This window comes from Urocitellus parryii, chromosome 8 (genome assembly GCF_045843805.1).
Source record: "Urocitellus parryii isolate mUroPar1 chromosome 8, mUroPar1.hap1, whole genome shotgun sequence".
In the NCBI taxonomy this organism is placed as follows: domain Eukaryota; kingdom Metazoa; phylum Chordata; class Mammalia; order Rodentia; family Sciuridae; genus Urocitellus; species Urocitellus parryii.
In genome coordinates, this window is record NC_135538.1 from 36,116,216 (window position 1) to 36,129,626 (window position 13,411).

A 13,411-nucleotide genomic window follows, 5' to 3' on the forward strand; every position below is an offset into this window, starting at 1 on the left:
GATCGTCAGGCCCTTAGCCATGCTAACGAAGAGAAGAAGAGAAAGAACTCAAATTACTAACATATGGGATTAAAAAAGCAATATCACAACAGACACTATAGAAATACAGAAGATAATTAGAAAGTATTTTGAAACCCTATATTCCAATAAAATAGAAGATAGTGAAGATATCGATAAATTTCTTAAGTCATACCATCTGCCCAGATTGAGTCAGGAAGACACACACAATTTAAACAGACCAATAACAAAGGAAGAAATAGAAGAAGCCATCAAAAGACTACCAACCAAGAAAAGCCCTGGACCGGATGGGTATACAGCAGAGTTTTACAAAACCTTCAAAGAACAATTAATACCAATACTTTTCAAGCTATTTCAAGAAATAGAAAAAGAAGGAGCTCTTCCAAATTCTTTCTATGAGGCCAACGTCACCCTGATCCCCAAACCAGACAAAGACACTTCAAAGAAAGAAAACTACAGACCAATATCTCTAATGAACTTGGATGCAAAAATTCTCAATAAAATCCTGGCGAATCGAATACAAAAGCATATAAAAAAAAAATGTGCACCATGATCAAGTAGGATTCAACCCTGGGATGCAAGGCCGGTTCAATATACAGAAATCCATAAATGCTATTCACCACATCAATAGACTTAAAGATAAGAACCATATGATCATCTCAATAGATGCAGAAAAAGCATTCGACAAAGTACATAAAGGGATGCTATCCCTTTATGTTCAAAACACTAGAAAAACTAGGGATAACAGGAATTACCTCAACATTGCAAAAGCTATATATGCTAAAACTCAGGCTAGCATCATCCTAAATGGAGAAAAACTGAAGGCATTCCCTCTAAAATCTGGAACAAGACAGGGATGCCCTCTCTCACCACTTCTATTCAATTTAGTTCTTGAAATACTAGCCAGATCAATTAGACAGACAAAAGAAATTAAAGGCATAAAAATAGGAAAAGAAGAACTTAAATTATCACTATTTATGGATGACATGATAATATATTTAACAGACCCAAAAGGGTCTACAAAGAAACTGCTAGAGTTAATAAATGAATTCAGCAAAGTGGCAGGATATAAAATCAACATGCATAAATCAAAGGCATTCCTGTGTATCAGCAACAAAACTTCTGAAATGGAAATGAGGAAAACCACTCCATTCACAATATCCTCAAAGAAAATAAGATACTTGGGAATAAACCTAACAAAGGAGGTGAAAGATTTATACAATGAAAACTACAGAACCCTAAAGAGAGAGATAGAAGAAGATCTTAGAAGATGGAAAAATGTACCCTGTTCATGGATAGGCAGAACTAACATCATCAAAATGGCGATATTACCCAAAGTTCTCTACAGGTTTAATGCGATGCCAATCAAAATCCCAATGGCATTTCTTGTAGAAATAGATAAAGCAATCATGAAATTCATATGGAAAAACAAAAGACCCAGAATAGCAAAAGCAATTCTAAGCAGGAAGTGTGAATCTGGAGGTATTGTGATACCAGATTTCAAACTGTACTACAGAACAATAGTAACAAAAACAGCATGGTACTGGTACCGAAACAGGCAGGTGGACCAATGGTACAGAATAGAGGACACAGAGACCAATCCACAAAATTACAACTTTCTTATATTTGATAAAGGGGCTAAAAGCATGCAATGGAGGAAGGATAGCATCTTCAACAAATGGTGCTGGGAAAACTGGAAATCCATATGCAACAAAATGAAACTGAATCCCTTTCTCTCGCCATGCACAAAAGTTAACTCAAAATGGATCAAGGAGCTAGATATCAAATCAGAGACACTGTGTCTGATAGAAGAAAAAGTTGGCTACGATCTACATACTGTGGGGTCGGGCTCCAAATTCCTTAATAGGATGCCCATAGCCCAAGAGTTAATAACAAGAATAAACAAATGCGACTTACTTAAACTAAAAAGTTTTTTCTCAGCAAAAGAAACAATAAGAGAGGTAAATAGAGAGCCTACATCCTGGGAACAAATCTTTACCCCCTCACACTTCAGATAGAGCCCTAATATCCAGAATATACAAAGAACTCAAAAAATTAAACAATGAGATAACAAATAACCCAATCAACAAATGGGCCAAGGACCCGAACAGAAACTTCTCAGAGGAGAACATACAATCAATCAACAAGTACATGAAAAAATGCTCACCATCTCTAGCAGTCAGAGAAATGCAAATCAAGGTCACCCTAAGATACCATCTTACTCCAGTAAGATTGGCAGCCATCATGAAGTCAAACAACAATAAGTGCTGGCGAGGATGTGGGGAAAAGGGTACACTTGTACATTGCTGGTGGGACTGCAAATTGGTAAGGCCAATTTGGAAAGCAGTATGGAGATTCCTGGGAAGGCTGGGAATGGAACCACCATTTGACCCAGCTATAGCCCTTCTCGGACTATTCCCTGAGGATCTTAAAAGAGCGTACTATAGGGATACTGCCACATCAATGATCATAGCAGCACAATTCACAATAGCTAGACTGTGGAACCAACCTAGATGCCCTTCAATAGATGAATGGATAAAAAAAAAATGTGGCATTTATACACAATGGAGTATTACACAGCACTAAAAAATGACAAAATCATGGAATTTGCAGGGAAATGGATGGCATTAGAGCAGATTATGCTAAGCGAAGCTAGCTAATCCTTAAAAAATAAATGCCAAATGTCTTCCTTGATATAAAGAGAGCAACTAAGAACAGAACAGGGAGGAAAAGCATGAGGAAAAGATTAACATTAAACAGAGATGAGTGGGGGGAGAGAAAGGGAGAGAGAAGGGAAATCATATGGAAATGGTAGGAGACCCTCAATGTTACACAAAATTACATATAAGAGGTTGTGAGGGGAAAGGGGTGGGGAAACAAGGGAGAGAATTGTACAACAGCAGATGAGGTAGAGAGGGAAGATGGGAGGGGAGGGGAGGGGGGATAGTAGGGGATAGGAAAGGTAGCATAATACAACAGTCACTAATATGCCATTATGGAAAAATGTGAATGTGTAACCTATGTGATTCTGTAATTTGTATTTGTGGTAAAAATGGGAGTTCATAACCCACTTGAGTCAAATATATGAAAGATGATATGTCATGAGCTTTTTAATGTTTTAAAAAAAAATAAAAAAAAGAAAACATAATAATAATAACAATGATACTTGCCATGTCAACAAAAGGAACAACAAAATTAATTCTGTTAAATTAATTCTGTTTATTTAACAGAATTATCTCACCCATTTCTATTATTATAGACATAAAGAAAAACTCTGACCCCAAAAATTCCTGTTATGGAAATGGTATATATTTTCAAAATTTCCAAATCCTAGGCTATTAGTAGAAAATAAAGAAGAAAGTTTATAATAGTATACTTGAGAAATTATTGTGTCATTTGATTCCCTAAATACCATTTGTTCTTGTTGTATGGAGAAAAAACAAATGTACTATGTAGGTGTGTATATACAGCTTCTATTCCCTAACATAAAATACAAATATGAATAAAAGTTAAAATGAATACATTGTATATTAAATGTAACATTTGCTATTTTAATAAATAAACCTTCAAACTTTAATGTCAGGATTCTATTTCTGGCTCACACAGAGTTAGGATGTTTATTCAGTTGACAGAGACTTTCCTCCATGATGATTCATGGACCAATAGTTCTTCCATCTGTGCCTCCATCTATCTTTACAACATTTCTAGTGTAAGCCCTCAGTGAAGTAAAAGGAACTAAAGAAACTAAATAACAGAGCCCCTCTTTTAAAGACTCAGGACTGGAAGTGAAAGCCCTAATTTTATCTCATTTACCTTTGTCATAAATAGCTGCAGAATCCTATTAGCTGGGAATGGAAGGACTTGGGAAAGTTTGACTCCTGCATCAACCTCTCTGTGAGGAGAATCACAGAATTTGTTGTTCTGCCAGCCATCTTCACCACATTGTCAGAAACAGAAAGCACATTCTAGGTTCAGATGTTATAAACAAGTGCTAATTTCCTAGTATGTAAAGAATGAAGGATCATGAATAATTAGAATTATTATATTTAAAGAATGTATGCAGTAGATTTTTAGTTTTCTGTAGGCTCCAGTTTTACTAAAATTAGCTTTGGGTTTTTATTAATAAGATTTTGTTCAACTATCAGAGATACAATAATGAAACAATACAAAATATCAAATTTGAATGTGCTTAAGCTAGCTACCTTGCTTCCTGTCCTCCTCTGGTAGGTAATTGCTTGTTCCTAGCAATACACATAATTCCAAAACAGTATCCAAGCCTTTAGAAGATCTTTTTAAGATCAAGCATAGAAAAGAAATTTTTAAATAAAGAGAATACATTAATAAAGTGTGAAATTGTAAACATATTTGCATTTGAGCATGTTTAGTCAATAAAAACACACTGAACAAACTAATTTTAATGTTTTACTTTACTGTGTAAACTGGACTGAACATCCTTGTATTTTAAGCCTTTCTATTCTTAAGGCTTTAAATTTCCAGTATTTTGGCATTTCTAAAAGAAAAAATTCTTTATTTACCTCAACCAGAGGAAGGGAAAGTCACCCAAGAGCAAGTTTATAGATCACTTCACAAGGATGGATGCACTGTTGTACTGCTAGTGTAGTAGACTCAAGAGTTCTGTGTAGTTCCTTTTTCTCTCATTAACTTATTTACCTACCCTGATATATTTCTTATACTCAAAATTCACACGGTTACTAAATATTTTTTATCCATAACCTAATAACAGTTAATTAATATTTATAGTTATAATTTCACTATCTTAAAATACATTCAATGTTTATTATTAAAAATTTAGCTGCTATGTACAGTTATTAAACACAAATAATAACTTCTGCATCATCATCACCTTCTAATCTCCCTAGATTTATTTCCAACTGACTATTTAGGAACTTTCTTTGCATGTGTGTTTAGGGTTTGCTCCTACAAATAAAGATTATATGCATTTGGCTAATGTAAATAAGAGAATAAATCTTCAATAAAAATTTGACCATTTGCATAAAATAGAATATATGTACAGAATTGATCTGTACTGTACCTTTCTCATTCGATGTCAGTAACATTAACACACATCATTTTCATTATGTAATGCATAGATATCCATTTATGGATTTATATTTTTTCTAAGACTTAGGCAATGCAAAAGTGACATTCACTGTATACTTTTATTAGATTAACTTGTTGAACTAATGATAGAGTAAAATGCTAGAAATTAATCCATGCATTGCATTACATATTGCCAAATAGAAACTAAAGACTGCATTAAAGATCATATTCTTGCCAAAAATAAAAGCAAAAACAACTTGAACTAATTATTATTATTGTCTCATGTTTCCACATGAACATCAAACATGCATGTATTAACACACTTTTTAATTTACAATAGTCTGATATGTGAGAAATGGCAATTAACCTTTTATAAGTTTTATTTATATAATCATCACTGTGTTTACCATCCATTATTCTCTTTGATTATATATGTAGTTCATGAATTTGAGCATGAAAGTATAATATACAATTTTAAATAGCAAATAATACATGCTTGATTAAAGCATGCACATAAGCATTTGCTGATTTGATAATAATTAAAATGCACTTTGTTTTAAATAATTTTAATGTTTGGTATCAAAATTAAAATTTGTTACTTTTAATATATCTTTATTATTTTTCTAGGAACATTGTCTTTCATTGTATGGAAAACTTTAATGGAGTTAAAAGTTGCAAGGAAACTTTTTCTAGAGATTTTGGAATTTATTGTTCACTTTTTAAATTAATGCTTCTGGAAATCTGTGATGAAATAAAAACCCACAATATGACTTTCTTGAGGAATAGTACTTTCAAAACTTTGGTTTTGCATATATACATAATTTTGTTATTGTATGTGCCTATATTTTAAATCTGCATTGATGTTATTGTTCATTTGCCCAATTAATAATTGTTGAACTAACATCATAATAACTAGAATATTTACTGTTCAATGTAGATTCAGCTGTGATATATTAATAAAGGCCATAAAACGTATTTGAGCTTTTGGCTGTTATTCTGCCTAAATCAATTTCATAAAATTTAAAATAAGAGACTTTATGGTTAAAAGTCAGAAGATTTAAGTAAAAGTTTTGGCTGATGAATTTAAATTTCTAAAAATGAACTTAGTTTAAAATATACTTCCTAGTATCAATATTTTCAAAGGTCAGTTAACTCAAAGTTTGAAAATTTATGTTACAAATATCTCTGGGTTTCAGTATGTTTTAGTCAGCTTTTTGCAACTATAACCAAAAGACCTGACAAGAACAGTTTTAGAGGAAAGGGACACGTTTATTTGGGGTTCATGATTTCAGAGGTTTCACTCCATAGATGACTGGTTTTGTTCTGAGCCCAAGGTGTGGTAAAACATTTTGGAGGAAAGGTGTGGCAAAGGAAAACAGCTCAGGACTTCACACCAGGAGAGCTCTCCACTCACAGCAGAAGATATGTATCTCTAAGACATGCCCGAAGTGATCCACCTTCTCAAGTCACACCCTACCTGCCTACAGTTAATCAGTTAATCCCTATCAGGGGATTAATGCACCAATTAGATTAGGATTCTCATAACTCAAATCATTTATTTCAGATCTGACCTTTCTTGCATTGTCTCATACATGAGCTTCTGAGTGACACATCTAAACCATAACACAGTACATAATTTTTATGTTTGCTTCAAGTCATGGAGAGCAAATATTCTCCCCCTTAAGGAAAAAAAAATGGGCATTACGGTCAGAGAAACCTCAATTTGCATCTAAGTTTTTTTCATTCTTCAGCTGGTATCAGCTAGTCAAAACTAATCAACTCAGTAAGTTTCCCTATATTTTAATAAACATATTGCAAAAATTAAAATTACCAAAAAGAAAGTCCACAAATTTTTTCTTATAAAAAATTATTAGCTCAATACCAGAAGGAAATGAGCATTTAGTATACTATGCAATATATTAATTGTTGCAAAAATATGCCCATTTGATGAATAAGATACAAATATGATAATTCTTTTGAGTCAAAAAAAGAATTACTATTAGAGCATAAAACTCCAGGAATTCAAAACCAGGAACTATATCCATTTTGAATTACAGCAACTTCATTATCATAGAAACCTTCTTAATTTGCTAAGAAGTTTTAACAGTTTGTATCAGTTTTCTATTGCTGCTATAACAAATGACCACCCACTTAGAGGCTTAAAACAACACGTTTATTATATTACAGTTCTGGAGATAACAAGTCTGAAATGGGTTCATGGGAGAAAAATCAAGAAATTTACAGAGCTGAATTCTTTCTAGATTCTCCAGAAGAGAATCAATTCCCTTGCTTTTGAAAGTGTCAAAACATGGTCTTTTGGGCAGGCCATATTCATTCTTTGACTCATTGCCCCTTTCTTCATCTTCAAAAGCATCTTCAAGTCCTTCTCATTCCGACCCTCTTGCTTCCTTTTTTTTTTTTTCTTTCTTGCTTCCTTTTTTAACTTTAAAGTATCATCATGATTATAAGGGGTCAACACAGATTATCCAGGATAATCTTCCATTATAAAATCCTAATCTAATTGCATCTTCATTGTCCCTTTTGCCATATAAGTTAATATATTCAAGTTTTTTTGTAAATTCAGACACAGACATTTTGAGGGACTCTTATTTCTGCTACCATACTTGTTTTAGTCAGCTTTTTCGCTGCTGTGACTGAAAAACCCAACCAGAACAACTGTAGAAAAGTTTATGTAGGAGCTCACAATTTAAGAGGTCTCAATCCACAGACAGCAGGCTCCATTCCTCAGGGCTCAAATTGAGACTGAACATCATGGCTGAGTGTGTGGTAGAGGGAAGCAGCTCATATGGTGATCAGAAAGCAAAGAGAGAGACTCCACTTGCCGGATACAAAATATATACTGCACAGCCACGCCCCCAGTGAACCACTTCTTCTACCCCCACCCCACCTGCCTCCTGTTACCACTCAGTTAATCCCATACAGGATTAATTCACTAATTAGATTAAGGTTATAACCCAATCATATCTCTTCAAACCTTCTTGCATTATCTCACACATGAGCTTTTGGGGGGGAATATCTAAACCATACAATACTATTCATAAGATTATCTCTACCTTTGTGTGTATTAAAATATATAATAAAATGGCACATAAGTGCAATAAATAGGATCAATTTGAGTGCATTATTACAAAGTAATATAAGTGTTTTCCACTAACAGCTTTAATACAATAAGAATTGTTCTATTTTGCATCAGAAATGGTGGTTAATAACACTATAAATAGTGTTTAAAATATGTTGTAAAAATTGGCTCAAGGTCTCAGAGTTTCACTCCATCGTCATCTCACTCCATAGTCTGGGCCTCAGGTGAGGCAAAACATCATGGTGGGGGATAGCAGCTCAGAACTTGACAATCAGGGAGCAGAAAGAGAGAGCTCCACTCACCAGAGACAAAATATAAATCCCAAAGAATGTGGCTATATAGTTAGCTTTAATAACTAGTTGGATAATACATTTATTTTTTTCTTCCTAGAAAAGAAAAAGATTCTAGATATTCTTGTAGTCTTATTTACTTACACTAAGTTATCAGTCAACATTTCCTTAATAGGACCTAATGGTAAATATTTCATGTTCTTTGGGCCATTAATTCTCTATCAAGACTACTCTACTCTGCTCTTGTAGGGCAATAGAACAACAAACATTTTAAAGAATGAGTATGGTGTACTCCAGAAAACTTGTGAAAGCAAGTTGATGCCTACCTAGATTTGGCCCTGAGCTTAAAAAATTTAAAAAAAAAAAAGATTGCTGCCCTACAAAATAAATGAAACAATATTTTTATGTGTTTGTTATATCACCCCTATCATTAAAACTCTCAAACATTTTTCCTTTTCCTTATTAGGCTGTATATCAGGTTTCATGATCTGACCAACAATACATCTTAACAAGGTTGACCAAGACACAAATTGGTTAAGAAACAAAAAGGTTTTTTTGGGCTAATCAGAGTTGCAATGGGGACACACAGATTCAAACAGATTGACTGTGTGCTCCTGGGTCTAACATATTTCAAAGTTTAAAGGCAAAAAACCACACCTGAAAAGGAGGGTTATTACCCGCATTCTTTGTGGAGAATTCCAATTGGTACAGGCACAGTAGCAAGATGCCATGTAGGAAAGGATCTGAGTAACTCAAAAAATACATAACTCTTTTCTGAAATGAGGAGGGAGGAGCACAAAACAAAAAGAGAGAGAATTTCTTGGAAAGAAAGGGAGTTAAAGGTGAGATGACCCTGGAGACTCTCTGTAAGATTGGAATGTTCTGCCATAAATGAAACTATAGCAGTCAGTATGTGCACAACAAGATGTATAAGTAGCACGTTTTGCCTGCTGGGTTTCAATATGGGCTGGGAAAATGTGCTGCTTCACAGGGTCAAAAGTTTATTTCAAGGTAGATGTGACTGAAGACCTCTCATATCCTCTTTGTCAAGCATTTTGGTAGAACTCAATCTGCATTTTTCTGTTTAATTTCAATTTTTCCACAGCAGTCATCTTTAAAACAATTTCTGGACATGTATTTAAGAAAACGAAAACCCTTCTTGGACTACATTGTGATCATTTATATCTCCATGCATTTACAGAAGTTAGTTGCCCTTCAGATGAGCTATTTCCTGCCCTCGATTTAGGTCAAACACATTTTCTTTCATTTATTACAAACATCTATGTTAGGATGGATTTTCATTTGTCTATGAGTCTCACTCCTCTGAAAATGGATTTTTATACTTTCAGGTATTATCATTGATATCACTTACCTGGATAAATTTGTTTTCAAATATATCTACCTCACCTATGAGCAAGAAACAAATGACTATGTCCTTAGAAAACAGTATAAAGCACAGTTTCTGGCACACTAGTAGGTGCTATATACAAACATTTATGTACAAACATTTACGTACGAACACAAAGAAAACCACCATAAATATATTAAATATCATAGCCATCTAGATTAAACAACATATAATCATTCTTTCAGAAAAGGGAAAGGAGGTGTTTCTGGTAGTTATTGGCTCAAAGAAGAAAAAAAAATCCAGCCAGTCATTCCATGGTTGAGTCATCTTTGAGATAACCTGGTGGGGTTTAGGTGTTTCTTTGATGTGCATCCAAAAACTGGGCTTGGCTCCGTGAGTCATTTGAAAAGCTCTTCTCCCTTCATTTTATGTCCCTTAATGTTCCTCAAAATACATGTATGTCTTTTTCTTAACACTTGGCACCTTTTTTTTCTCTTATAATCTTTCTATCCCTTCTTCATCCTTTCTCATCTGATTGTCTTTTGGATTTAAATTATCCTCATTATGTTCTAGTGTTTACATTTGTAAAAATGTCTTTTTAATGCCTTTGGTAATCCTCTTTCTAAATTAACATTCTAATATTTCATTTGACAGATTTTAATGATACCACTTAAATCCTTATTATGTGATGATTGATAAGGATTTTTAAATATCCCCATTTTAGTTTGCTCTCCTCTTATTTTAATTAGTTGCACAGAAGATAATATATCAGAATATATGCCATTTAAAAATTTTCCTCATATTTGTTCTTATATGCTTTTTTACAATTATATATAATTTAATATATTAAATGTTCAGCGACAGTCACTCTGTCAATTTTACCAGTTTTTTCTTCATTAAATGAGGTTGTCACACAATAAATTCCTCAAAAAAAGCCAGTGAAAGAAAAAACTGGGTGTCTTCCAGTGTGTAAATTCCTACTGGACATTTATCCACCCTTGATCTGCAAAACAATGACCCCTAAGCAATTAGATTAGATTTCTAACAATTAGAAAATTGATAAAGTTGAAAAATTCCATTGCTTTCTTTCAGACAAACAAAATATAATAAATGTAGATTTTTAACATGGGTAGGTCAGTTATGTACACTATCTTCTTCTTCTAGACATGTGAACTTACAAAGTAATATTATGATAGGTTATTTTGGGGGGACAGTGATAGAAAGCAAATGCAATTTCTTATCTGACAACCAGCTTTCAGAGAGCCAGAGATTTAAAAAAAAAAAAAAAAAAAGCTCAAAGAGAGATAGGGATGAACTGATATTTCATACCAGGTATTTAAAGAATACCTAAAGGACAGGTTTTGACAAGAATATTACAGAAAAGTTGGGTGTCCTTCTCAGTGTGCCACTAAGAGGTTGCTAATGTCAAAGTACATCAGTCTGGATTAGAGTGATGTTCTCTTCTTATGTACCAAAATGCTCTTTTTTCTTAAAAACATGTCCTGCAAATCATACTACAACAGTTCATAGCTATCTTCATCACTCTTTCCTAGATGAATAGCAATCATTTTTTAACATTCTTGTATTTTGGACACCTATGTTATTTAGATTTTGCAATTACAGATAATGGCACAACACATAAACTTGCATGTTTCTATTTTGTTAATAGTAGAGGCATGTCTTCCAAATACATACTACACGTGTGACCAGTAGTTCAAAGGGAAATCACATGCCTAGTTTTATTAGGCCATTGCAACTTTGCCTACTGAAGGGTTGAATGATTGACATCCATACCAGAAATGTTTTATAATATCTACTTTCCCACAAGCTCATTGATGAAATAAAAATTACACATTCTATTTTTTTCAGTCTCTTAGGTTAAAAATAGTATCTCAATGTTCTTCTTGCATATCCATAATTATAACTGAGTTTAAAAATTTCTGAGGGCTAGTCAGGCATGGTAGTTCATGCCTATAATCCCAGCAGCTAGGGAAGCGAGGCAGGAGAATCATGAGTTCAAAGCCAGTCTCAGCAAAAGCAAGGTGCTAAGCAACTCAGTGAGACTCTGTCTCTAAATAAAATACAAAATAGGGCTGGGGATGTGGTTCAGGGGTTGAGTGCCCCTGAGTTCAATCCCTGGTAGGCCCTAAATTTTTTTTTAAAAGCTACTTCTAATATCTTTTTTATATTTATTTTATGCCATTATTTTGTTTGTGAATTGTCTCTTCATGTCTTTTCCCATTTTTTTTCTATTTTGTTTTTAGTCATTTTTCCTCAAATTTTTAAAGTTCCTTCTCTATTAAAGATATTGGCTGCATATTTATTTTCTAACCTTTTCTTGGTTATTTTAATTAGTTATACATGACAGTAGAATGTGCTATGAAATATCAAACTTAGAGTATAATTTCTCATTTTTATGCTTGTACATGATGTAGAATCCCACTGGTAATGTAGTCATATATGTACATAGGATAATAATGTCTGATTCCTCTTGATGGTCAATTTTATGAATATTTTCTCCTCCTGATAAATCTCACTATCTCTTTGCTTGCTGTTTTTGTCATGATAGTTTTTCAATTTTTATCAAGTCAAATTATTATTTCTTGCCTGTAGGTTTTAATTGAGTTAAAAAGCTTGTGCCAAAACAAATCTGAAGACTCATTCACGCATGCTTAAGTCTAGGAAATGTGTGTTGTGTTTTTGTTAGTCTGTCTTGACATTAGATCCCTTCCTGTTTGTCTGTTTCTCCCTGGAAGTTTTGTTGTTGGAAGACAATCACTACAAAATGCCTGGCCCTTTCAGGCAGTCCTTATGAGTTCCTGCCTTTAAATCCAAGACCTGGCCCTTTGAGCTGCTCCTACTTTGAAACCTGCCCCTGTAGCTGGCTCTGAAATGCCCTGATCTGCCCATGTGTTTTGCTATGTTCACAGTCAGTTTGGATTTAATCTTTCTGGTGGTCGCTCCATCCAATTCTCGCTTTTCAACTAGTGTCTCTCTCATCTGGGTCTTTTTTTTTTTTTTTTGGTTGTTCAAATCGTTACAAAGCTCTTGACATATCATATTTCATACATTAGATTCAAGTGAGTTATGAACTCCCATTTTTACCCCAAATACAGATTGCAGAATCACATCGGTTACACATCCACATTTTTACATAATGCCATATTAGTAACTGTTGTATTCTGCTACCTTTCCTATCATCTGGGTCTTTCCCCACGGTTTTTCTCAGGCTACCTTCGTTTGTGGGATGAACAGAAGTCTATAGGACTAGGGTATGGATGGGTGTTTGTCAGCATTTCTCTTTTTAATCTAAGTTTTTTCAGCATGATCTGTCTTCAAGAAATGTTGAATTTTCAATAGACATTTCATAGACACGGTTATTTCGCCTTTTTAAAGAAGATTTGGGATTGTTGGCTCTAACTGCATCCATTGTCTACGTCTTCAAGAAATCCATGTATGTTTTTGGATTCAACAAAAATGCATTTCTGGTTCCTGCTCATCACAGGTGCTTTACTATCCCTCCTAATATAATATACATCCATCTCTCAGCTCGATTATTGTGATAATCTCTGCTTTTTGTGCCCCTATCCCATG

The 13,411-nt window shown here is 33.8% G+C and overlaps 1 protein-coding gene across 1 annotated transcript in view; it reads right to left on the minus strand.

Annotated features, from left to right (window-relative positions):
- Nucleotides 1-13,411, minus strand: part of LOC113176529 (protein LEG1 homolog) — a 30,596-nt gene that overhangs the window by 2,737 nt on the left and 14,448 nt on the right. The window contains exon 6 of the mRNA XM_077801478.1: nucleotides 9,842-9,876. Coding sequence (XP_077657604.1) covers nucleotides 9,842-9,876 — 35 coding nt within the window. The remainder of the gene's footprint in view (nucleotides 1-9,841; nucleotides 9,877-13,411) is intronic.